Below are 25140 nucleotides of genomic sequence, written 5' to 3'. Positions count from 1 at the left end.
CAATTGCTACAAAGAGAATAAAAAACCTAGGAATACAACCAACAAGAAACGTAAAGGACCTCTTCAAAGAGAACTCCAAACCACTGCTCAATGAAATAAGAGAGGACACAAACAGATGGAGAGACATTCCATGTTCATGGTTAGGAAGAATCAATATCATGAAAATGGCCATACTGTCCAAAGTAATTTACAGACTCAATGCTATCCCCATCAAGCTACCAATGACCTTCTTCACAGAACTGGAAAACACTACCTTAAACTTCATATGAAACCAAAAGAGACCCGCATAGACAAGTCAATTATAAGTAAAAAAAACACAGCAGGAGGCATCACACTACCAGACTTCAAACTATACGACAAGGCTACAGTAATCAAAACAGCATGGTACTGGTACCAAAACAGATATAGACCAATGGAACAGAACAGAGGCATTGGAGGCAACACAACATATCTAAAACCATACAATCTTTGATAAACCTGACAGAAACAAGCAATGGGGAAAGAATTCTCTGTTTAATAAATGGAGTTGGGAAAACTGGCTAGCTGTGTGCAGAAAGCAGAAACTGGACCCCTTCCTGACACCTTACACTAAAATTAACTCCAGTTGGATTAAAGACTTAAACATAAGACCTGACACCATAAAAACCCTAGAAGAAAATCTAGGCAAAACCATTCAGGACATAGGAGTAGGCAAGGACTTCATGACCAAAACACCAAAAGCATTGGCAACAAAAGCCAAAATAGACAAATGGGACCTAATCAAATTCCACAGCTTCTGCACAGTGAAAGAAACCGTCATTGGAGTGAATCTGCAACCAACAGAATGGGAAAAAATTTTTGCAGTTTACCCATCTGACAAAAGGCTGATATCCCGATTTTACAAAGAACTCAAACAGATTTACCAGAAAAAAACAAACAAGCCCATTGAAAAGTGGGGGAAAGATATGAACAGACACTTTACAAAAGAAGACATACATGAGGCCAACTAAAATATGAAAAAATGCTCATCATCACTGGTCATTAGAGAAATGCAAATTAAAACTACACGGAGATACCATCTCACGCCAGTTAGAATGGTGATCATTAAAAAATCTGGAAACAACATGCTGGAGAGGATGTGGAGAAATAGGAACACTTTTACACTGCTGGTGGGAGTGTAAATTAGTTCAACCATTGTGGAAGACAGTGTGGCGATTCCTCAAGAACCTTGAAATAGAAATTCCATTTGACCCAGCAATCCCATTACTGGGTATATATCCAAAGGACTATAAATCATTCTACTATAAGGACACATGCACACGAATGTGCATTGCAGCACTGTTTATAGTAACAAATACCTGGAATCAACCCAAATGCCTATTGATGATAGACTGGACAAGGAAAATGTGGCACATATACACCATAGAATATTATGCAGCAATCAAAAACGATGAGTTCGTGTCCTTTGTAAGAACATGGATGAACCTAAAGACCATCATTCTCAGCAAACTGACACAAAAACAGAAAATGAAATACTGCATGTTCTCACTCATAGGCGGGTGTTCAACAATGAGAACACATGGACACAGGGAGGAGAGCACTACACACTGGGGTCTCTTGGGGGAATGGAGGAGGAACAGTGGGAGGTGGGGAATTGGAGAGAGATAGCATGGGGAGAAATGCCAGATGTGGGTGAAGGGGAGAAAGGCAGCAAATCACACTGCCATGTTTGTACCTATGCAACTATCTTGCATGTTCTTCACATGTACCCCCAAACCTAAAATGCAATTAAAAAAAAGAACTGTTATTTTAAAATAGAAATAGTTTTACATCTTCCTTTCTTACCTAAATGCCTTTTATTTCTCTTTCTAGTCTAATTGTTTTGGCTAGGACTTAAGTACTGTGCTAAACAGCAGTAGTGAAATTGCATACACTTGGATCATTTTCCCCTGATTTGGGGACATAAGCTTTTAGATTTTCACAATTTGATATAAAATACCTTTGGAATTTTTATAAGTATTACTATTATAAGGAATTTTCCTTCTATTAATATTTTTGTGTTTTTTATCATGAAGAGTATTGAATCTTGTCTTATGCTCTCTCAGCTTCTATTAAAATGGTCATTTTGTTATATATTTTTTCCTTTTAATAAAGTGGTGTATTACATTGATTGCTTTCTTATTGAACCACCCTTGCATTCCATGTATAGATCCCATTTAGTTATGACATACAATCATTAATTTTAAAAAAATGCATAACATACAAATTGCTATATTATTTCTCTTTTTTATCTAATAATTTTGGCTAGGGTCTTAAGTATTATGTTGAATAGCAGTAGTGAAAGCCAATACACTTGGGTTTCTTCCCACTGATTTTAGGTCAATAGCTTCTAAATTTTCACAATTTGATATAAAATACCTTTGGAAATTTTATCAATATATTTTATTATGATAAGGAATATCCCTCCTATTCATTTGTTTTTAGTGAATATTTAAATTATACTTTAAGTTCTGGGATACATGTGCAGAATGTGCAGGTTTGTTCATGCATAGTTATACATGTGCCATGTGCACTCATCAAGCCATCATCTAGGTTTTAAGCCCCACATACATTAGGTATTTGTCCTAATGCTCTTTTTCCCCTTGCCCCTGACCCCACAACAGGCCCCAGTGTGTGATGTTTCCCTCCCTGTGTCCATGTGTTCTTACTGTTCGACTCCCACTTTTGAGTGAGAACATGTGATGTTTGGATTTCTGTTCTTGTGTCAGTTTGCTGAGGATGATGGTTTCCAGCTTTATCCATGTAACTGCATAGAACATGAATTCATTCCTTTTTATAGGTGTATACTATTCCATGGTGTATATGTGCCACATTTTCTTTATCTAGTCTATCATTCATGGGCAATTGGATTGATTCCAAGTCTTTGCTATTTTAAATAGTGCTGAAATAAACATACATGTACATGGGCCTTTATAATAGAATGATTTATAATCCTTTGGGTATATACCCAGTAATGGGATTGCTGGGTCAAATGGTATTTCTAGTTTTAGGTTCTTGAGGAATTGCCACACTGTCTTTCACAATGGTTGAACTAATTTACACTCCCATCAACAATGTAAAATCTCTCCTATTTCTCTGCATTCTAACTAGCATCTGTTGTTTCCTAACTTTTTAATGATTGCCATTCTAACTGGTGTGAGATGGTATCTCATTGTGGTTTTGATTTGCATTTCTCTAATGACCAGTGATGATGAGTTTTTCTTTCCTATGTTTGTTGGCTGCATAAATGTCTTCTTTTGAAAAGTGTCTGTTCATATCCTTTACCCACTTTTTGATGGGGTTGTTTGTTTTTCTTCCTGCAAATTTAAGTCCTTGTAGATTCTGGATATTAGACCTTTGTCTGATAAAGACTATTGAATTTTGTCTTATGCTTTCTCAGCTCCTTTTTTGATAACAATTTTGTTAGATTTTTCCTTTCCTTCTAATAAGGTGGTGTATTACATTGATTTTCGTATTGAACCACCCTTGCATTCCTCCTGTACATCCCATTTAGTCATGATGCATAATTCTTAATGTTTTAGATATATGTATTTTTTATTGTACTTCAGGTTCTGGAGTACCTGTGCAGATCATGCAGGATTGTTGCACAGGTACATACACAGCAATGTGGTTTGCTGCCTCCATCCCCCCATCGCCTGTATCTGGTATTTCTCCCCATGTTATCCTTAACCAACCTCCTTATCCCCCACTGTTCCTGATTTAGTCTCCCACGACAGACCCCAGTGTGTGATGCTCCTTCATGTGTCCATGTGTTCTCATTGTTCAACACCTGACTATGAGTGAGAACATGCAGCGTTTGATTTTCTGTTCTTGTGTCAGTTTGCTGAGAATGATGGTTTCCAGATTTATCCATCTCCCTACAAAGGACACAAACTCATTTTTTATGGCTGCATAGTATTCCATGGTGTATAGGTGCCACATTAACTTTGTCCAGTCTATCATTGATGGGCATTTGGGTTGGTTCCAGGCCCTTGCTATTGTAAACAGTGCCACAACAAAAAGATGTGTGCATGGGTCTTAATAATAGAACAATTTATAATCCTTTGGATACATACTCAGTAAAAAGATTACTGGGTCAAATGGAATTTCTACTTCTAGGTCCTTGAGAAATTGCCACACTGTCTTCCACAATGGCTGAACTAACTTACACTCCCACCAGCAGTGTAAAAGTGTTCCTATTTCTCCACATCTTCTCCGGCGTCTGTTGTCTCCAGATGTTTTGATGATCGCCATTCTAACTAACGTGAGGTGGTATCTCAATGTGGTTTTGATTTGCATTTCTCTGCCGGCCGGTGATGATGAGCATTTTTTCATATGTTTGTTGGTCTAATATATGTCTTTTTTTGAAAAGTGTCTGATCATGTCCTTTTCCCACTTTTGAATAGGTTTGTTTTTTTTTTCTTGTAAATCTGCTTTAGTTATTTGTAGATTCTGCATATTAGCCCTTTGTCAGATGGGTAGATTGCAAAAATGTTTTCCCATTCTGTTAGTTGCTGGTTCACTCTAATGATGTTTTTTTGCTGTGCAGAAGTTCTGGAGTCTAATTAGGTCCCATTTGTCTATTTTGGCTCCTGTTGCCAATGCTTTTGATGCTTTAGTCATGAAGTCCTTACCTATGCCCGTGTCTTGAATAGTTTTGCCTCGGTGTTCTTCTAGGGTTTTTATGGTGTTAGGTCTTATGTTTAAGTCTTTAATCCATCTGGAGTTAATTTTAGTGTAAGGTGTCAGGAAGGGGTCCAGTTTCAGCTTTCTGCAAATGGCTAGCCAGTTATCCCAACATCATTTATTAAACAGGAAATTTTTTCCCCATTGCTTGTTTTTGTATATTTTGAAAATATTTTCTCTCATTCTGTAGATTGTACGTTTACTCTGCTTGTCATTTCTTTTACTATGCAGAAGCTCTTTAGTTTACTTAGGTCCTATTGTCAACTTTTTTTTGTTGAAATTGCTTTTAAACAAAAAATCCTGACTTATAAATCCTTAGCCTACACCAAAGCTTAGAAGAGTTTTTCCTAGGGTTTTATCTAGAATTTTTATGATTTCAAGTCTCATAAATGTCTTTAGTCTATCTTGAATGAATTTTTGTATATGGTGAGATAGAGAAATCATTTCTTTTTTTTGAGACAGAGTTTCACTCTTGTTACCAAGGCTGGAGTGCAATGGCACAAACTTGGCTCACCGCAACCTCTGCCTCCTGGGTTCAGGCAATTCTCTTGCCTCAGCCTCCTGAGTAGCTGGGACTACAGATGCGCACCACCACGCCCAGCCAATTTTTTGTATTTTAAGTAGAGACAGGGTTTCACCATGTTGACCAGGATGATCTCAATCTCTTGACCTCATGATCCACCTGCCTTGGCCCCCCAAAGTGTTCGGATTACAAGGATGAGCCACTGCACCTGGCAGAAATCATATTTCATTCTTTTACATGTTCCCCTGGGAAATATAAGCCAAGCACAGATCCTACAGCTACCACTGTAGGTGGCTCTCTTCTGCAAGAAACATCTCCTAGCTGGAAACCAATGGGCACAGCCTATTACATCTTCTGGCAAAACAACACAGCATTTGTAAAGGAGAAAACTTTTGTCTTATCTCAGCTAACACCATACTCACATTATCCCAGCTAATCAGAAGGTCTTGAGTGTGTTCACAAGCCCAGTACATTGCTAGTACAGCTGGCATTCGAGAAAACCAGCATACTAAGGCTATTTATAACCAAGGAAATCTTACAGAGTCTATGTAACTCTCCTGCCACCCCCATCAGTGGTGGTGCTTGCACCTGCTGTTGGGAGACCAGAGGATAGGCAGGCCCAGTTAAGCCCCACTCAACATTGTCCTCCTTTGTACCAAAGAGTGAAGTCTAAGCCACTGTACATCTTTCAGACCTTTCCACAGCCTGAGGCATCAGAGATTTCCAGTTGGCTGACAAAGAAGTCAATGACCAATTATCCTCAAAGCAAGAGCCAATATTATAGATGAATAATCATAGACCAAATAGAGTGTTAAAGAGAGAGTAATGAAGTTTATTGGTCAACTCATAGGAATAATCTACAACACACACACACACACACAAATAAAGTAAGCTGGCAAAGGTCAAACACTAAGAGACTTAGTAATCTATGGAAAAGTCAGGTGGGAGTGTTCTCTGATCCCTACTCAATCTGGAAGACTGCTAGCATCTGAAGTCAAAATGGGCTTCTATGCCTTCATGAGCACAAGTACTGTAGTGAGCTGTAATTTTGAGACTTATTGAGGACATTACATTGTTCACACAAGGTCCCTTTCATTTTCCCTTGGATCTGGGTTCTTTATAAATATTTTTGTAGAATTCACTAGTGAAGATATTCTGAGCTGGAACTTTTTTAACATGGGAGTTCTTGATTGCTAATTCAAATGCTTACCGAAGGTGTATTTACACTTTCCATTTATGAGATTTTTTTAATGGCATTTTAGATTTTGGGGTACATGTGAAGAACATGCAAGATAGTTGCATAGGTACACATGTGGCAGTGTGATTTGCTGCCTTCCTCCACTTCACCCACATATGGCATTTCTTTCCATGCTATCCCTCAAAAACTCCCCCCCACAGTCCCTCCCCTATTCCCCCAATAGACCCCAGTGTGTAGTGCTCCCCTCCCTGTGTCCATGTGTTTTCATTGTTCAACACCTGCCTATGAGTGAGAACATGTGGTATTTCATTTTCTGTTCTTGTGTCAGTTTGCTGAGAATGATGGTCTCCAGGTTCATCCATGTCCCTGCAAAGGTCACAAACTCATCCTTTTTGATTACTGCATAATATTTCATGGTGTATATGTGCCACATTTGTCCAGTCCAGTCTATCATCGATGGACATTTGGGTTGGTTCCAGGTCTTTGCTATTGTAAACAGTGCTGTGATGAACATTTGTGTGCATATGTCCTTATAGTAGAATGATTTATAGTCCTTTAGATATATACCCAGTAATGGGATTGCTGGGTCAAATGGAATTTCTATTTCTAGGTCCTTGAGGAATCGCCACACTGTCTTCCACAATGGTTGAACTAATCTACACTCCCACCAACAGTTTAAAACTGTTCCTTTTTCTCCACATCCTCTCCAGCATCTGTTGTCTCCAGATTTTTTAATAATCGCCATTCTAACTGGCGTGAGATGGTATCCCAGTGTGGTTTTGATTTGCATCTCTCTAATGACTAGTGATGATGAGCATTTTTTCATGTTTTTTGGCCTCATGTATATCTTCTTTTGTAAAGTGTCTGTTCATATCCTTCGCCCATTTTTGAATGGGCTTGTTTGTTTTTTTTCTGTAAATCTGTCTGAGTTCTTTGTAAATTCTGGATATCAGCCCTTTGTTAGATGGGTAAACTGCAAAAATTTTTTTCCATTCTGTTGGTTGCCAATTCACTCTAGTGACTGTTTCTTTTGTTGTGCAGAAGCTGTGGAGTTTGATTAGGTCCCATTTGTCTATTTTGGCTTTTGTTGCCAATGCTTTTGGTGTTTTGGTCATGAAGTCCTTGCCTACTCCTATGTCCTGAATGGTTTTGCCTAGATTTTCTTCTATGGTTTTTATGGTATCAGGTATTATGTTTAAGTCTTTAATCCATCTGGATTAAATTTTAGTGTAAGTTGTCAGAAAGGGGTCCAGTTTCTGCTTTCTGCACATAGCTAACCAGTTTTCCCAACACCATTTATTAAACAGGGAATCCTTTCCCCATTGCTTGTTTCTGTCAGGTTTATCAAAGATTGTATAGTTGTAGATATGTTGTGTTGCCTCCAATGCCTCTGTTCTGTACCATTGGTCTATAACTGTGTTTTGGTACCAGTACCATGCTGTTTTGATTACTGTAGCCTTGTAGTATAGTTTGAAGTCTGGTAGTGTGATGCCTCCTGCTGTGTTTTTTGGTTAGAATCGACTTGGCTATGCAGCTCCCTTTTGGTTCCTTACAAAGTTGAAGGTGCTTTTTTCCAGTTCTGTGAAGAAGGTCATTGGTAGCTTGAAGGGGAAAGCATTGAATCTGTAAATTACTTCGGGCAGTATTGCCATTTTCACTACACTGATTCTTCCTAACCATGAATATGGAATGTTTCTCCATCTGTTTGTGTCCTCTCTTATTTTGTTGAGCAGTGGTTTGGAGTTCTCTTTGAAGAGGTCCTTTACATTTCTTGTTGGTTGTATTCCTAGGTATTTTATTCTCTTTGTAGCAATTGTGAATGGCAGTTTATTCTTGATTTGGCTCTCTTTAAGTCTGTTATTGGTGTATAGGAATGCTTGTGATTTTTGCACATTGATTTTGTATCCTTAGACTTTGCTGAAGTTGCTTATCAGTTTCAGGAGATTTTGGGCTGAGACGATGGAGTCTTCCAGGTATACTATCATGTCGTCTGCAAATAGAGACAATTTGGCTTACTCCTTTCCTATTTGAATACCCTTTTTTTTCATGCCTGATTGCTCTGGCTAGAACTTCTAGTACTATATTGAATAGAGGTGGTGAGAGAGGGCATCCTTGTCTAGTGCCAGATTTCAAAGGGAATGCTTCCAGTTTTTGCCCATTCAGTATGATATTGGCTCTTTGTTTGTCGTAAATAGCGTTAATAATTTTGAGATACGTTCCATCGATACCGAGTTTATTGAGGGTTTTTAGCATAAAGGGCTGTTGAATTTTGTCAAAGGCGTTTTCTGAGTCAATTGAGATAATTATGTGGTTTTTGTTTTTGGTCCTGTTTATATGGTGAATTATGTTTATAGACTTGCATATGTTGAACCAGTCTTGCATCCCAGAAATGAATCCTACTTGATCATGGTAAATAAGCTTTTTAATGTGCTGTTGCAATCAGCTTGCCAATATTTTATTGAAAATTTTTGTGTCTATTTTCATCATTGATATGGGCCTGAAGTTTTCCTTTCTTGTTGAGTCTCTGCCAGGTTTTGGTATCATGATGATGTTGGTCTCATAAACTAATTTGGGAAGGATTTCCTTTTTTGGATTCTTTGGAATAGTTTCAGAAGGAATGGTTACAGTTCCTCTTTGTGTGTCTCATAGAATTTGGCTGTGAACCCATCTGGATCTGGGCTCTTTTGTGTAATAGGCTCTTAATTGCTTCCTCAACTTCAGACCTTGTTATTGGTCTCTTCATAGTTTTGACTTCTTCCTGCTTTAGGCTTGGGAGGACACAGGTGTCCAGGAATTTATTCACTTCTTCCAGGTTTACTAGTTTATGTGCATAAAGTTGTTCATAATATTCTTTGATGATGGTTTTAATTTGTGTGGAATTTGTGGTGATTTTCCTTCTATCATTTTCTATTGCATCTATTTGGTTATTCTCTTTTTTCTTTTTCTTTTTATTTCATTTTAGGTTTTGGGGTATATGTGAAGAACATGCAAGATAGTTGCATAGGTACACACATGGTGGTGTGATTTGCTGCCTTCCTCCCCTTAACCTACATCTGGCATTTCTCCCAATGCTATTTCTCCCCAGCTCCTCTCCCCCACTGTCCCTCCCCTATTCCCCCCATAGACACCCAGTGTGTAGTGCTGTCGTTCCTGTGTTTATGTGTTCTCATTGTTCATCACCTGCCTATGTGTGAGAACATGCAGTATTTCATTTTCTGCTCTAGTGTCAGTTTGCTGAGAATGATGTTCTCCAGGTTCATTTATGTCCGTACAAAGGACATGAACTCATCATTTTCCATTGCTGCATAATATTCCATTGTGTATATGCGACACATTTTCCTAGTCCAATCTATCATCGATGGGCATTTGTGTTGGTTGAATTTCTGTGGAATCTGTGGTGATTTCTCCTTTATCGTTTTTCATTGCATCTATTTGGTTATTCTCTCTTTTCTTTTTGATCAAGCTGGCTAGTGGTCTATTGTGTTGATCTTTTCAAAAAACCAGCTCTTGGATTTATCCATTTGTTGAAAGGTTTTTCATGTCTCTATCTCCTTCAGTTCTGCTCTGATCTTAGTTATTTCTTGTCTTCTGCTAGGTTTTGAGTTTTTTTGATCTTGCTCCTCTAGCTCTTTCAATTTTGATGATAGGGTGTAAATTTTGGATCTCTCCACTCTTCTCATGTGGGCACTTATTGCTAGTATTTTCCTCTAGAGACTTCTTTAAATGTGTTCCCGAAATTCTGGTATGTTGTGTCTTTGTTCTCAGTTTCGAAGAACTTCTTTATTTTTGCCTCCATTTAATTGTTTATCCAGTCAACATTCAAGAGCCAGTTGTTCAGTTTCCATGAAGCTGTAAAATTCTGAGTTAGTTTCTTAATTCTGAGTTCCAATTTGATTGCACTGTGGTCTGCGAGGCTGTTTGTTATGATTTCAGTTCTTTTGCATTTGCTAAGGAGTGATTTACTTCCAAGTATGTGGTCAATTTTAGAGTAGGTGTGATGTGATGCTGAGAAGCATGTATATTCTGTGGATTTGGGGTGAAGAGTTCTGTAAATGTCTATCAGGTTTGCTTGTTCCAGGTCTGAGTTCAAGTCCTGGATATTCTTGTTAATTTTCTTTCTGGTTGATCTGTCTAATATTGACAATGGAGTGTTAAAGTCTCCCACTATTATTGTGTGGGAGTCTAAGTCTCTTTGTAAGTCATTAAGAACTTGCCTTATATATCTGGGTGCTCCTGTATTGGGTCCATACATATTTCGGATCATTAGCTTTTCTTGTTGTATCGATTCTTTTACCATTATGTAATGTCCTTTGTCTCTTTTGATCTTTGTTGCTTTAAAGTCTATTTTATCAGAGACAAGAATTGCAACTCCTGCTTCTTTTTTGCTCTCCATTTGCTTGGTAAATCTTCCTCCATCCCTTTATTTTGAGCCTTTGTGTATTTTTGTATGTGAGATGGGTTTCCTGGATACAGCCCACTGATGGGTTTTGACTTTTTATCCAATTTACCAGTCTGTATCTTTTGATTGGTGCATTTAGCCCATTTACATTTAGGGTTAATATTGTTATGTGTGAATTTGATCCTGCAATTTTGATGCTAGTTGGCTGTTTTCCTCGTTAGTTGATGCAGATTGTTCATTTTGTTAATGCTTTTTAGCATTTGGTATGTTTTTGGAATGGCTGGTGCTGGTTGTTTCTTTCTACTTGTAGTACCTCTTTCAGGAGCTCTTGTAAAGCAGGCCTGGTGGTGTCAAAATCTCTGAGTACTTGCTTCTTGGCAAAGGATTGTATTTTTCCTTCACTTATGAAGCTTAGTTTGGCTGGATATAAAATTCTGGGTTGAAAGTTCTTTCCTTAAGAATGTTGAATATTGGCTTCACTCTCTTCTGGCTTGTAGGGTTTCTGCTAAGAGATCTGCTGTCAGTCTGATGGCCTTCCCTTTGTGAATAACCTGACCTTTCTCTCTGGCTGCCCTTAGCATTTTCTCCTTCATTTCAACCCTAATGAATCTGATGATTACGTGCCTTAGGGTTGCTCTTCTTGCGGAATATCTTTGTGATGTTCTCTGTATTTCCTGGACTTGAATATTGGTCTGCATTGCTAGGTTGCAGAAATTTTCCTGGATAATATCCTGAAGAGTATTTTTCAGCTTGGATTCATTCTTTTCATCACATTCAGGTACACCTATCAAACATAGATTAGGTCCCTTCACATAGTCCCACATTTCGTAGAGACTTTATTCATTCCTTTTTGTGCTTTTTTCTCTAATCTTGCCTTCTTGTTTTATTTCATTGAGTTGATATTCGACCTCTGATATCCTTTTTTCTGCTTGGTCAATTCGGCTGTTGAGACTTGTGCATGCTTTGCAAAGTTCTTGTGTTGTGTTTTTCAGCTCCATGAATTCACTCATATTTTTCTCTAAGTTGTCCATTCTTGTCATCATTTCATCAAATCTTTTTTCAAGGTTCTTAGCTTTTTTTCATTGAGTTACAACGTGTTCTTTCAGCTCACGGAAGTTTCTTATTACCCACCTTCTGAAGTCTGATTCTGTCATTTCATCACACTCATTCTTCATCCAGCTTTCTTCCCTTGCTGGTGAGGAATTGTGATTCCTTGTAGGAGGTGAGGTGTTCTGGTTTCAGGTGTTTTCCTCCTTTCTGCACTGGTTTCTTTCCTTCTTTGTAGATTTATCCACCTGTCGTCTGTGTAGTTGCTAATTTTCAGATTGGGTCTCTGAGTGGACCTCTAGATTTTTGATGATGAAGTATTTCTGTTTCTTAGTTTTTCTTCTAGCAGTGTGGCCCCTCTGCTGTAAGAGTATTGAGGTCCACTCCAGGCCCTGCTTTCCTGGGGGTCACCTGAAGCAGCTGCAGAGCAGTAAGGGATGCTACCAGTTTCTTCTTCTGCTATCTTTGTCCCAGAATGATGCCTGCCAAATGTCATTCTGATCAGTTCTTTGTGAGGTGACTCCTTGGATATATGGGGGTCAGGGAGCTGCTTGAGCAGACAGTCTGTTCTTTATAGGAGTTCAAGTGCTGAGCTTTGAGCTCTGTTGTTCATTCAGAGCTGCTAGGCAGGTACGTTTAAGTCTGCTGCAGCAGAACTCATAAATCCCCCTTTTTTTCTCCAGGTGCTCTGTCCCAGAGAGTTAGGGCTTTATTTATGAGTATCCATTGCATTGCTGCCTTTTTTTTTTTCAGGGCTGTCCTGCCTGGCAAGGAGGCAGCCTGGCCACAGCCTGCAGACGCTTTGCTGAGCTGCTGTGGGTTCTACCCTGCTGCTGGCTCCACCCTGCTGCTGTGTGTATTTCCCTGCAGTCCTGTTTGTATGGATGTGGTTAGAACTGCCTTGGCAATGTTGGCCTACCTCTGTAATGGTGGATTATCTTTGTTATGGCGGGTTGTCTTGGCGATGGTGGGTTGCCTCGACGATGGTGAGTTGCCTCAGCAATGGCAAGCTGTGTCAGCAATGGCAGACTACCTTTATAGGGGTGGAGTGCCTCAGTAATGGTGGACGCCCCTCCCCCACAGAGCTGGGCCATCCTGGGTTCAGCTGAGCTTCCCATGAAACTCTCAACCCCAAGCATTTCTAATTGCTGTTTTTTGTTTGTTTCTTTGTTTTTGTGGGCGTGGGACCTGCCGAGCCTGATCATCTGTCTCCCTGCCTCAGAGCCCTTTTTTTTTTAAGGTGAACGGTTGACTCTCTCTCAGGTGTTCCAGTCACCTGCTGTAAAGGCATCAGGATCTGTGTGATTTCCCATGCAGCGAACCACTGCGCTGGCTGAAACAACATCGCTGCCCAGGAATCTCCTGGCCGGGCTTCATGTTCCAGTCCCATTTAATCAGATGAATGGGCTAATCTGCCTTCCTGGCTCTCCAATTGCCAGTTTAACAGGGCAAGCAGACCAGTTTATTTTGTATGGAGAGTTGCTGCACTGTGGCGCAGGCCAAAACAGCTGCACCAGCAAAAAGGATGCACTGGTGACCCATGGGGCTTCTCCACCTAGGAATCTCCTGGTCTGTGGGTAGTAAAGATCCATCTTGAAATGCAGCGTCCACTCACCCTCTGCATTTTCAATGGTAGCCGCAATCCTGAGCTGCTCCTACAGCGCCATCTTGAATCTTCTCCCCCATTTATGAGATCTTTATTTGATTAGTCCCTTAGATTGGCATTTGCATTACCCCTACTATTTTGCATCTAATATAGGCAGTTAATACCTCAATTCTTTGTGTTAATAATTTATATTTCTCTTCACTTTGTATATTCCTATTTATTCCTGAACTTGTTCCCTAGAATAAGTTGCCTATTGCCTCCCATCTGGATTACAATTTTGTCCGACCTATCTTGTCTTTATTAGCTCATTCTCTTTCATTATATTTTATTCTTGTTTTTGTTGACATTTTGTTTAAAATAATTTCAGCTTCCTAATGAATATGTAGACAATATGGAGGCTTCATAAATTTTCGATGAAAGAAGAGAATTGCAAACTCTTCTTTCAAGAGAGTAACACTTTTCATAGTATGGCCCTAATTTACCTATCTTTGTAAACTAAAATTGTTTTCATTTAATAATAAGAAAAATTCATATAAATGATGTGTTAGGCTATTCTTGCATTGCTATGAAGAAATACCTGAGGCCAGATAATTTATAAGAAAATAAGGTCTGCTTGGCCCACAGTTATGCAGGCTGTACAAGCATGATGCTGGCATCTGCTCAGCTTTTGGAGAGTCCTCAGGGAGCATTTGCTCATTGCAGAAGGCAAAGCAGCAACAGGCACATCACATGGCAATAGAAGAAGCAAGTTGGAGAAACAGTTTTACACAACCAGGTTTTATGTGAACTCACTTATTTTCAGGATAGCATCAAAGGAAAAAACATTCATGAGAAATTTACCCCGATGATCCAATCTCCTCTCACCAGGTCCCAAATACAACACTGGAGATTGAATTTCAACTAAAGATTTGAAGAGACAAGTATTTATTATCCAAACTATATCAAGAGCTTAGCCAAATATTTGTTTATATATCTCAAATACAAGAAGTGTTATGCTGGGCTAGATTAGAAATAATATAGTAGCCCTGAAGTATCAGAGAGTCAAGTGTCTTCTTTTTTTTCACCATATTTAGTATGAAAGTCTTGATGACTATGACCAAATACTCATGTCCCTAGATGATGTCAATCTTACATTCTCCTTCATATTTGTGTTTTAAGTAATAAGAAGAAAATAAAAGAAGATTCATGTTCTGGTTTGATTGTGTCCCCTAGAGTTCATGCACTAAAAATGATTGCCAAGTGCAACAGTGTTGGAAGATGCAGCCTAACAAGACATGATTAAATCATCAGTCTTCTGACCTTATAAGTACACTCATATTATTACTGCAAGAGTTGTGTGGTTCTTGACAGTATGTCATCAATGTGAGTGTGGCTCTTTTGTGTTTTCTCACTCTTACCCTTCCTTGTCCTTCTACTTTTTGCAATGCAATGAAATAGCATGAAGGAAATTGCCAGAGGCCAGTGCCATGCTCTTCGACATCCCAGTCTTTAGAATCTTCAGAAATAAATTTATTTTCTTTGTAAATTACCAAGTTTACAGTATTCTGTTATATAACACAAATTGAACTAAGACAGGGCATCAGTGTACTTCTGCTTATATTTCTGGGAAAATAAAAATTCTTTGTAACTAAACTAAGCAGCAAATGATTTCATAAAAGGAATTTGCAGGTCTATCAGGAAATAAAGTTTGAGTCAACTGATCTGCAGTTTCTGCCATACCATACAGTTATTTTTTCTAATACTGTACCACCCAGTTTCTCTTCTGGCTAACTTTATAACATAGTATTTTTTTTTTTAAAAAATTTAGTGTAATTAGATATGCTGGCACATAATTTCTCAGATAAAGCATGAAATCACTTCTAGGAAAAGGACAACCAAGAGTCTGAATTCACTACTGAAAACTTGGTTGGCACTGTAGCTGATCTATTTCCTGCTGGAACAGAGACAACAAGCACCACTCTGAGATATGGACTCCTACTCCTGCTGAAGCACCCAGAGGTCACAGGTAGGACCACAGATGATGAATAAAGTAAATTTCAGAACAATGCTGAGAAGATGGTGCCAGTGTTCTCCATTCTGTTTCACTTAGAGAAGCTTCATTCTTTAAGTTTCTCTGTCATCAGCTATAATCTGTCTAAATTTGAAGACATCATTAAAAAGTACATCTTTGCACAATGGAAGAAGATGACCAAGATCAGTAAAAACAGTATGCCAGCATCAAAATAAATAAAGCCCTGATTAAGTGTCTGGAATTCAGCAGAGGTCATTTGTGGTGGGAAGAGCCAACATAATTTGGCCTGGTATTGAATGTTGGTTTTATTATGAAAAGTCCACTTTGAACAGTAGGTACATTCTTGAAGATATCTTTTCTCATTTTGAAAATTCCATGCTCTAATGCTGCAGTAGGGAGATACAAACAATCTTTGTTGAAGCATAGGTGGAAATTCTAGAATGGTAGTGAGGCATCCTGAGACAAATTCCAATTTGGGAAGTAACCTAAAAGTTAGACTCCTAAGAAAGGTGGTTTCATTTAAGCAGAGGCCATACCTAAAGGAATTTTATTATTCTAGAAGTGTGTTTCATACAACTGCTGTTTTACCAAATAGGAATTTTTGGAAGGGGGGGATAATAATTGCATCTTTCCAATACAACTTTTCTTTAGAATTTACAATTTACCTTTAGAGTAATTTCTACATTTCCCTAGAATTTACTTTTAAATACTTCCTGTTTTGCAGCAGACAGCATACCTTTTCCCCCATGTCAGGATCCCACTGAAATTTCAATAACTCAATTATAAATTAAAATTAGCCTGCTGAAGTAAAAAGAGAGGAGAATAGAAAACAGCCAACAAGGCTTTGGCAAATTTCTAAAATACAGAGACAAAGGAGAATTGACAATTTACATAGCATAGAGAATGAAGTGGTAACCTAAGTGTCAGCAGAGGAAGATTTATCAAGAGGAAAAGCTAATATGTGTCACTATGATTCTTATAAGGTTGAGTATTTGGAGGCATCAAGGTCCAAAGAAGGTAGAGAATGAGGCTGAAAAGGGAGGTTCTCCCAAGTTTTCTCCATAACTCCTTTTATCAGGTACCTGCTTTTTTCCCAGTGGAAAAGTGAGGCACACTCTCCAGAGAAACTGAGGCTAAGAAGCTCTGTACTTGGGAATAATTTATGGGGTCAGAAAAGTGTGAGGTGTGAAGCCAGAAAAAAAGGTTTGGGAAAGATCTACTCCTCAGACTCAAAGACTCAGCATTTTTCTCCATCTTGCTTCCTGACATTCAGGAATATCAGCTAGATATTCTCCAGAGAAGAAACAAGTCTAGAGAAAAGACCCCCATATTTTGCCATGTTAATAGTAAGTTACAAGTGTTCAGCAGAGTAAATGAAATTAAAACATGCACCACAGGACACAGGGTCATAGAATTTTGGAGCACCAGAAGTAAAGGGAAAATCTTTCAGAGACATATATTAGGTCATGTATAAAATATCAGCATTCAGACAGCATCAGAATTCTCAAGCATAGTATCTTGTGTATTAATAAAAAAAATAGACCTGTGTGCTTGCTACAAATTTCACGCTCTATACTAACTTTCCCCAATACTGGAGGTTGTGCTCCATCTCATGTCTGAAACCAAGTCAGTAGAAATCATAGGTGCCAGGAATCAGGAGACCTCATGTAAGAGAATGAGAGTATCAGACAGATTGCTGGACACCAGTCCTGGAAAACAACTACTTCAGAAAAGACCAGGTGGATAACACATATACAGGAGATGTCAAGAAGCAAAGAGATGTGATTGATAGTCTGAGATTTCCGTATAATTGGGGAATTATTACTGGGAGTTGCAAACATGTACCTGAGCATGTGCAAATAGTCTAACTTGAAGCATATAAAATTGTGATTCAACTAAAGAGCCAATGAAGAATGTGTATGTATAAATAGGTGTGTGTGTGTGTGTGTCAGAATGATGCAAATAATGAATAGTAATATAACCTGGAATTGTGGTCTAAATATATTCTGATAAGTAGGAGAATTGTGTGTGTGTACATATAACTTTGTGGGTGTGTGTCTATAAATGGAATAGAGATGGAGATTAAAATTCTCATCTCCCATACCAGAAAATCATTAAATATTGTCTAAAAATTGTTAAGTAAAAATATGAAAAGATAGTGATTATTTAGAAACATGAATATACATTTCAGAGGAAGCTGCTAACATGTTCAAAGTGGCCATAATTGGGAACTGGAAGAGTGAAGAGAGCACCATTGCTAATTGCACCTCCCCACACACACACACACATGAACGCACAAAAAAACCCAAACACAGATATATTTATAAAACCATTACAATTTAACAGTATACCTCATGTATTATTTTGGCAATACATATACTATTTGATCCTTGGTTTTTCTGTTTACAAGCACTGTAATTTCTTGACTTATTGTGTTCTGTTTATTTTAAAAATAATTTATTACTTACATTTGCATTAGTTGTCATGTGTGTTAATTTATAGAAATGTACTTGTGTACTGTAATTACTAGTTTGTAGGAGAATGATATGTATCTATTTTATGGCAATTCTCTTTATATGGCTGGTTGTACTTCTGGACATGTAACTCATGTTTGTAATGTTGTTGGGATTTGTATGTGATGTTTAATGTGGCCATGAATTGCTATGATAAATGTTCTATGTATCTCCGTTTCCATCAGTTCTTCCTTGTGTCTTGTCAGCTAAAGTCCAGGAAGAGATTGATCATGTAATTGGCAGACACAGGAGCCCCTGCATGCAGGATAGGAGCCACATGCCTTATACAGATGCTGTCATGCACGAGATCCAGAGATACATTGACCTTGTCCCCACCAGTGTGCCCCATGCAGTGACCACTGACATTAAGTTCAGAAATTACCTCATCCCCAAGGTAAGCTTGTTTCTCTTACACCATATTTCTGTGCTTCCAAAATTTCCAAAGTGCCAGTTTGGCTCCAATCCTCTAAAAATACAAGATGAGAGAAGTCCAATACTCATATATGTGGCAGCTTGATGCACTTTCTGTTCTTTTGTTTGGGGCTATAAAGATTTATAAAGCTCTTTTCTTTTTTTGAATTGCAGTTTAGGTTTTGGGGTACATGTGAAGAACATGCAAGATTGTTGCATAGTTACACACATGGCAGTGTGATTTGCTGCCTTCCTCCCTATCGCCTATATCTGGCATTTCTCCCCATGCTATCTCTCCCCAACTCCCCACCTATAATAGGTCTCCTTAATAGGCTAATCTTAGGTGTTTACATTTTCAAATAATTGTTGAAAATAATCAGTGTGCCAATTTCCTAAAACACTCTTCTGAGATTTTTATCAAAGTGACATTCAATGTATAGTTCAATCTGGAAAGACTTAGCATGTTCATGCATTGAGTTTTTAAATTCATGAATATGGTTATGCTCACAACTTACTGAGCTTTATTCCGTTTTCTCAGAAATGTTTTCGTTTCAGTACAGTGGCTTACAACTCTATCATTATGTTTTTCCTAGATAATTAATATTTTCTTGTTATAAATTTTTATTTCTTTGTAACTGGTATATGTAATTGTATCTAATTTTACTATTCTAATGACCTTATATCTAACAACTTTCCTAAATTTACTGATCATTGCTAATAATTTACCTGTGGATATTCTTGGAATTTCTATGTACAATATCTTGCTATCTAGGTTAATATGTATTTTATTTCTTATTTTCTAATTACTTTGTCCTTAATTTATCTTTATTGCATTATTGCACTGGCTAGGCTTTCCAGAATAGCACTGAACAGAATTGGTGATAGAGGGCATCCTTTTATTTTATTTCTGATCTGCTGGAGGGTAGAGTATAAGAATATTAATATTTCACTACTAAGAATGATGCTTTAACTATTTTAGTAGATACTCTTTATCAGAAATCTTTAAGATGTTAGTAGATGTTCTTTATCAGATAGGAAAATTTTCCCTCTTCTCTTATTTTTATATAAATTTTTGTCATGAATATATGTGCAATTTTATCAAATTGATTTTCTGCATCTGTCTGATTGCATGTACTGGCCTCACGTCCCTCACTAAATATGTATAAGTATACAGAAAAAGCTGTATTTGCTCTGTTACTTATTGTTTAGGACTTCTGTATTTATATTCATAAGATACTTTGTCTGCAACTTTTCTCCTTCAAAAGTTTCTTGTCAGAGTTATGATAACAAGACAATGCTGGCTGCATAAAACTAAGTGAGAAATGTTCCTAATGTGGACCTGTTTCTACTGCTTTCCCTTTCTTCCACTTTTCTTCTTGTGACCACTTAGTTGTATTCTTGAAATGCCTGAAAACCTATGGCTTGGTACCAGATATAATATATAAAAAATGCAGAATTTCAGAGAATGGAATAATTCCTCTCTCATAGGCAGTAATAATGACAACATCTCCTGTCCTGAATCAGAATTGAACTTGATGTGAACACAGTCAAATATTGACTGTAGGTATGGACTTACCTCTCTGAGGTTCTTCTATCACTGGGACCAATTTTTGCCTTTGTAATCTGGAAACCAATTTTAGTCTTTGCAGCTTTACAATACCTTCTATCATATGGTTTCTGTATTCATCCAGATGTTTTAATTGCTGTGCTATAAGCCACACAATTCCACTTATTATTATGCAATTAAAAATAATACAAGTTATATTTTCATGAAGGAAAACAATGAGATTGATAAGGTTTCATTACTAATGTCATCCTCTGGAGAAGACAGAATTGATAACTTATAAAGATGCAATGGGTTTTTCCCTAATTATCGCTGATTTTCTGTAAGAGTTAGGACTTCAATCCACACAGTTTTTACTAAAGCACACAACCAGGAGAGGCTTGTCTTTCTCAATACTGGAATCTATCTAAACCTCAATACTGCAGTATGTATGCCCCAAAACAAAGATTTTTCTTATACACAATAATAGAGTATTCATACTCAGTAATTATTGTTCAAATAAAAATACAGCCTAATTTAAATTTTCCCAATTTTCCGAGAATATTTTTATGGCTTTTTTCTTCTGCAGTTTACTATCCAGGCAAGGAACAAGCATATAATTTATTTTTGTTGATCTTATCACCTCCTATAATCAAGGAAAGTTCCTTTCCTTGTTTGTTTCTTTTCAATCAGTTGACCTTCTTGAGACCAGCAGTCATTTACAATGTTCCTCAGACTGGTTTTGTGTGACTGTTTTCTAGAGGCAGATTCCAGCTACAATTTTGGCAAGAAAACTACATAGGTGCTTTAAATATTCCACTGAATCACACTGATGAGGGATGAGCATAAAATGTCACATGTGCCATTATTGCTCATGCTAAGTTCCTCACATAATATGGTGGTATCCTCCAGATCTCAGCATTGCAGAGGTTCTGCTTTTCTTTTCTTTTTTAATTGAAACAGAGTCTCACTCTGTCACCAGCCTAGAGTGCAGTGGCGTGATCTCAGCTCACTGCAACCTCCATCTCCCGAGTAATTCTCCTGCCTCAGTCTCCTGAGCAACTGGGTGGTTCTAGCTTTAATTGATGATCCTTGCCTGACCTGATTATTCTGACTTGAATTGTGACAAAGTGATAATTTTTCTAATTTCATCATCTTTTCAGTGTTTTAAACTAACATTAATCTATAGATGGCAATAATAAACACTCCATAGTTGTTACTTGTTATTGCACTTGTGGTTATCATCTCAGAAGACATCATTTTCAGATAGATTAGATGTTTATTTACAAAAGTTTCATGAACAGATAGATACTCTGGACATTTCCGATATCAACAGAGACTTCCATTTTATATCATAATCTACATAATCTAAATACAAGATGTGAAATTTGAAGAGATGAAATAGAGCAGCAAGTGGGGACAGACAAGGGCATCCAAACTTGATCAGGAGAACACCTTCATAAGGTTACATACAAGTACCCAAGATGTAAGACTTCAAATGTGCTTGGAAAGCTCTTCAGCAAGATTCTGTCACTGACCTTAAACTCATCCATGTAAATTACTGTGTCTGGCTGGACCTGAGTTTCCTCATCTAAAGATCAACGATATGGGGCTATGTGATGTCCACTACTTCTTCTCACTTCCAGACTTCTTTATAAATCAGATTATCTGTTTTGTTACTTCCAGGGCACAGCCATAATGACATCACTGACTTCAGTGCTGCACAGTGACAAAGAATTTCCCAATCCAAAGACCTTTGACCCTGGCCACTTTCTGGATAAAAATGGCAACTTTAAGAAAAGTGACCATTTCATGCCTTTCTCAGCAGGTAATAGAAACTTATCTCCCTCTGTATTTAAGGGAAAGAGATAACTCTTGGGAATCAGTGGCAATTTACATGGCACCTCCTCTGGGGCTGGTAGAATTGCTATTTGTTCATGATCAAGAGCACCACTCCCAATACCCATGCTCTCCACCCTCACAATACACCCTCATTATTGGGCCAGATAGTGGGGCTTTGAGGAGTTAATTCCATTGTTCCTAACTGAGAAAACTAACATCTAGGTTGGTTGAATTCTACGATTAGATACATCACTAAGTTACCCAACAGCTCCTCCTAGAAGGAAAACTTCATTTGATCTTTCCTTAACTGACATGAGAAATGTATCTAAGCCCACAACTGCATTGAGTGTTTTCTACATGGTGTTCCTCACCTCCTAGGCTGAGCTCTAGGGGCACAAGTTTCAACGAGAACAGAATGAATTCTTAAGAGGCTTACTCCTGAGTTTGGGAAGAAGAGTAAACAGGTCATTGTAATTTAGTTAGACTGGGACTTTTGGGAGAGAAAAGCACAGTCCCTGGGTAGGGAATAGAGGGGAAATCTGCATGCTTCTTGCTCTCTCATACAACACAGTGAGACACAAAATGGAGTAAGTAACTCAGAGAATGTTTGATCTCCTTCAAAGGAGGTGATAAAATCTAAGGGAAGGCTGGGCATTTTGAAGGAGTTAATGAATGACAGAGCAGAACATTTACTTTAGATCAAGCACGTCAGACATTTGCTAAATAATCATGGGGTTCAGGAAACATTGGCAAGGCATGAGGTTACTTTATGGTGATTCCAGATCACTCTGCCTTCCTCCAGTCATGATCATATATCCTGTATTCTTGATTTTCACACCTGCATTTGTGTGCTGAGTCTCAGGCCATGGAATCTTCTTCCTTTATTCTTTGACCTTTTTTTTTTTTTTTGATTTTTGATTGCATTTTAGGTTTTCGGGTACATGTGCAGAACATACAAGACAGTTGCATAGGTACACACGTGGCAGTGTGTTTTGCTTCCTTTATCCCCTTCACCCACTATTCTTTGACCTTTTATGTCTGCTCTATATTTGGCACTGTAGATACCAAGATGACAAGGACAGAGACCTTCATTCAAGAATTTACTTTTTCTTTTCTTTTTTGAGATGGAATCTTGCTCTGTTGCACGGGCTGGAGTGCAGTGGCATGATCTCAGCTCTCTGCCTCCTGGGTTCAAGAAATTTTTCTGTCAAATCCTCCAGAGTAGCTGGGACTACAGGTGCCCACCCACCACACCATACCCAGCTAATTTTTGCATTTTAAGTAGAGACAGAGTTTCACCATATTGGCCAGGCTGTTCTCAAACTAATGACCTCAAGTGATCTACCCACCACCTTGGCCTCTCAAAGTGCTGGGATTACAGACGTGAGCCACCATGGCCACCCAAGAATTCACATTTTAGCACAATAGATAAATAAATACAGAATTATGATTCCAGGTGATCTATGCTTTAATGAAAGTATGAGTATGATGTTGAGGAAAACCAGAGAGGGTATGATTTTATTACTTCAGGGTATTATAAATAGTGTGAAGATGAAATAAAATTGGACCTATGTCCTGAATGTAGCCTAATAAAGGTGTATCTTAGCCAAAACGAACAACAGGACATGAAACTTGAAAGTTCATGTGTGTTCAATGTTGATATAGAGTGTGTATGGCTAGAGCTGAGAATAAATTATGTGAAATGTGGAAGGAAAGATCATGGAATATCAGGCTTGAAAGAGGAAACAGAGATATGCTTGTATTTATATAATGACAGATGGAAACTGAAAATGACAAAAGAGCTGTTTTAATGTGGAAACAACTAAAGAAGTGATTGTTATGAGTATTTGTTAAATATTTGTTGAATGAAAGATGCCTATTGATATTACATGTTAGACAGAGAGCAAGTGTCTCCATTTTTATACATTTGTTTGTCCCACCATCCATTATTCCATTCATCATTTCATCCATCTATTCATCCATGTGTTCATTCATCTACCCAGTCATTCATCAATTATTTACTGCATATTCTGTTTCTGCAAGTCACAAACAGACTGTTTGTGACAGTAACAGTTAAATACAAGGAGTAACTACTTTCTCTCTTTGTTACCTTCAGGGAAACGAATTTGTGCTGGAGAGGGACTCGCCCGCATGGAGATATTTTTATTCCTAACCACAATTTTACAGAACTTTAATCTGAAATCTGTTGGCGATATAAAGAACCTCAATACTACTCCAGTTAGCAAAGGGATTTTTTCCTTGCCACCCTCATACCAGATCTGCTTTATTCCTGTCTGAAGAATGCTAGGTCATCTGGCTGCAGATCTGCTGTCATCTGTAACTCTTTTTTATCAAGGACATTCCCACTATTATGTCTCCTCTAACCTCTCATCACATCTTCTGATTCCCTCAATATCCCCATGCTCATTCAACCTCCATTAAGGAGAGTTGTTCAGGTCATTGTACAAACATATTTGCAATTATTCATACTCTAACACTTGTATTGACTGCCATATATGCTAATACTTTTCCAGTACTGAGGTTTTAATATGTTATCACAGTAAAACAGAGAAAAGTGATTAATTATTGATAATTTAGATCCATTTCTTTTGTGAATGTGCTAAATAAAAAGTGTTATTAATTGTTATTAATCAGTTCTCAGACTTTCCTTCCTTTGTGCATAATGTAAGAAAGAAATTAAAGAAAAGAAAATTCCATGAGTCCCGGCTTGTCCTCATAATGATAAGCAGAAGTGACAAAGAGAAGATGGTAAGGAAGATGTTTGAGGCCTAGAGTTTATAAGAGAGAAAATCTCTCCAAGGGAAGAAACAACCTTAAGGAACATATTGAGGTCAGTTGTGTATTTGCAGAGATAATGTGAGGCTAATTACTTCAGAACCATACAGTCACATTACTGTTGCATTTATGTGTAAAATAAGAAATAGAAATTAGAAGAATAATGCAATCTGTTGAGGGTTTCCAAGGATTTTGTTCCTGTTTGGAGAAAGAAGAATAAAACTCAGAACATATAATTAGCAATATGAAAGTACATATGTACATATTCATACTTGATTCTAAATTAAAACATAAAGTGAATAAGAATTCAGATTTTTGTTTAGTGTTCACAACAATACCAAAACAGAGGGATGAATTCAGACACTCAATCTCCATTCCTACTTCACCGATCCACTCATCTTTAACCCGATAGGCAAAAATAATGGAGCAGGGACATGAGGGCACTCAAGCACAAAGCTTCTGTAAAAAGAAGAAACACAGGTTCAGTGGTCCTCTTATCACAATAAAGTTGGCTATATTCACAGATGACACTGGAAACATTTTGGTG

The 25140-nt window shown here is 37.8% G+C and overlaps 1 protein-coding gene across 1 annotated transcript in view; it reads left to right on the top strand.

The window, feature by feature from the left end:
- LOC100402764 (cytochrome P450 2C20) overlaps positions 1–24448 on the top strand; it is a 42407-nt gene extending 17959 nt beyond the window's left edge. Inside the window, exons 6-9 of the mRNA XM_035268522.3 lie at positions 15341–15482; positions 18208–18395; positions 21642–21783; positions 23914–24448. Coding sequence (XP_035124413.3) covers positions 15341–15482; positions 18208–18395; positions 21642–21783; positions 23914–24095 — 654 coding nt within the window. The 3' untranslated portion in view covers positions 24096–24448. The remainder of the gene's footprint in view (positions 1–15340; positions 15483–18207; positions 18396–21641; positions 21784–23913) is intronic.
- The last annotated feature ends 692 nt before the right edge of the window (positions 24449–25140 follow it).

This window comes from Callithrix jacchus, chromosome 12, assembly GCF_049354715.1.
Source record: "Callithrix jacchus isolate 240 chromosome 12, calJac240_pri, whole genome shotgun sequence".
In the NCBI taxonomy this organism is placed as follows: domain Eukaryota; kingdom Metazoa; phylum Chordata; class Mammalia; order Primates; family Cebidae; genus Callithrix; species Callithrix jacchus.
The sequence above is the reverse complement of the archived record's forward strand: the minus strand, read 5'-3'. Positions and strand labels throughout refer to the sequence as shown.